The 2,118-nt window shown below is 59.8% G+C and overlaps 1 protein-coding gene across 1 annotated transcript in view; it reads left to right on the top strand.

Annotated features, from left to right (window-relative positions):
* VOLCADRAFT_60342 (uncharacterized protein) overlaps positions 1–1,535 on the top strand; it is a gene marked incomplete at both ends in the record, with an annotated part of 3,426 nt that extends 1,891 nt beyond the window's left edge. The window contains 2 exons of the mRNA XM_002950422.1: positions 594–1,065; positions 1,428–1,535. Coding sequence (XP_002950468.1) covers positions 594–1,065; positions 1,428–1,535 — 580 coding nt within the window. The remainder of the gene's footprint in view (positions 1–593; positions 1,066–1,427) is intronic.
* Positions 1,536–2,118: the final 583 nt, after the last annotated feature.

The following is a 2,118-nucleotide window of genomic DNA, read 5'->3' as shown; positions in this document are numbered from 1 at the left end:
CTGGCTTTCCGTCTGATTCATTCCGGGGAAGGGAGAAGGTGTACTTGGTGTGGGTGGGTGGGTGGGTGGGTGTGGGTGGGTGAGGGTGGGTGTGAGATACATCAGGGGTAGGCCCATCAGGATTTGAAACGGCAGAGAGCTCCGAGAGTGAGCACTTTGGAGCTGTGTTGTACGGCTGTTAAAGAGTTATGCGCGTCCGAAGTTTGGGGTGGTGTGGGGAGGGCGGGGGGGGCTTGGACTTTCCTACGGGGGTTGTGGACAGCGTGTGTATGTGTGTACGCGCGTGTGTGTGTGTGTGTGTGTTTGTATGTGTGTGTGTGTTTCTCGGTATGTCTTCAAACTTTCGGGGTTTTTAAGGCTGTACGGGTGTACGGCATGCGTCCGTGTAAATGTATGTTGTGTGTAGGTTTGTTTGCACGCTCTCGGTTTGCGACTCAGGATGAGAATATATTCGGAGTATGAGACTCATCATCTGCATACTACGTACGGGTACATAAACACGTACATCAAACATTGACGAAGGGAAAAGAGGAGAAGAAATCTTCTCCCACCTCCCCCACTGCTCCGCTCATGCTCCTCCCCACGTGCGACAGTCGGCCCCCCGCACACCACACGCCTCCCCCGAAACACACTACCCTCTCGCCTCCTGACCTTCTGCCGTACACAACCGTACAACAGACCGGCGCTGGGCTACAGCTGCTTGCAAGCGGCGGCAGCGGCGGGGCTGCTACTGCCGCCGCCGTCGGCGGCGGCGACGACCCACTTTCCCACTACAGCCTGCCCGCCTCGCTGCGGCAATGCTGGATGGAGGTGCCAGCTAAGGAGCGTTTGATGGCGCTGGCGGCGTTGCTCCGAAACCGTGCTGCCCGCCGTCGTGTCGGCGGTAGCAAGGCGGTGGTGTTCGTGGCTTCCTGCGATGAGGTGGAGTTCCTGCACTACCTGCTGGGGGACATGTGGGAGGCGGCGGCGGGCGCGGCGCTGCTGCCCCGGTCTGTACGGCTGTTCAAGCTGCACGGAGACATGCAACAGGCGCAACGGACCGAGACGTTTGCGGGGTTTTCACAAGTGGGTGGCAGTGGGGGGGGAGTAAGGGGGGACCGTAATGGGGGTAGTAGACCTGCGAGCCGACCAGGAATGGAGTTGAGCCGCTGTCGACCCGGCAGATTCCGTTGGATGCTGGTGGTGGGTGCGGAACCTGAGCGATCCACTGAGAAGTTGACTAGGGTGACTGGATGAGGGTGCCCCGAAATACCGGGGAAGGCAGGGTTTCGCCGGGTAGCGGCCGCAGGGTGAAGATACGACCCCCCTGTCCCACAAATCTACATATGCACACCTCCACACAAACATGTATACGTACACATGCATCGGGCTGGAACTCCCCCTCCCCCTCCCCCTCCGCCTCGGTGTGGTGGTTTGTAAAACCACAGGACGGTGACGGTGTACTGCTGTGTACGGATGTGGCAGCCCGAGGACTTGATTTCCCCAATGTCACGACCATCATCCAGTACGACGTGCCCGGAGCCCCCGCGGAGTGAGTGTACCCCCGCCTTTACCCGCTTGACGCGTGCCGCGTGCCTGTGTGTGTGTGTGTGTGTGCTGCTGTGTGTTTTCGTGTGCTTCCCCCCTCCGTTTTCGTCTTGCTGCGCTGCCGCGTGGTTTACATGAACGGTATAACGGCTGCTGGGCGGCATCGGCTGCTGGACGGGATTCGATTTGTGCTCGCATCCGGAGCTTTGTAGAGGTCTTCCCCCTAGGGATTGGAAAAAGCCGTAGAACTGGCGGAGTGGCACGCCAGTGTTCTGTCAAATGGTGTGACCCGTGGGTCGGTCCTATCGCTCTGTCATCACACTCATAGAACAGGCGCGCGAGCACTGTGAATCTTCTCCTGGAACTGACTTCTCTCTCTTTCTCTCTTTCTCTCTCTTTGAGTTATGTGGCCCCAGCCCGTAGTTCCAGACCGTCTCCACCGCCTCGCCTCACCTGTCCCTCATGCCCCCCTAACCTCCCGTTGCGATCTGGGGGGAACGTGATCTGATCTGATCTTGTTGGTCCTGGGCACGGTCCTGGTCCTGGGGCAGTCCCCCGACCCACCTCCCCCGCCCCCGCCCCCGACCCACC

The sequence above is a fragment of the Volvox carteri genome (genome assembly GCF_000143455.1).
Source record: "Volvox carteri f. nagariensis unplaced genomic scaffold VOLCAscaffold_18, whole genome shotgun sequence".
Lineage (NCBI taxonomy): Eukaryota > Viridiplantae > Chlorophyta > Chlorophyceae > Chlamydomonadales > Volvocaceae > Volvox > Volvox carteri.
Note: the sequence above shows the minus strand (reverse complement) of the source record. Positions and strands in the feature narration are given on the sequence as shown.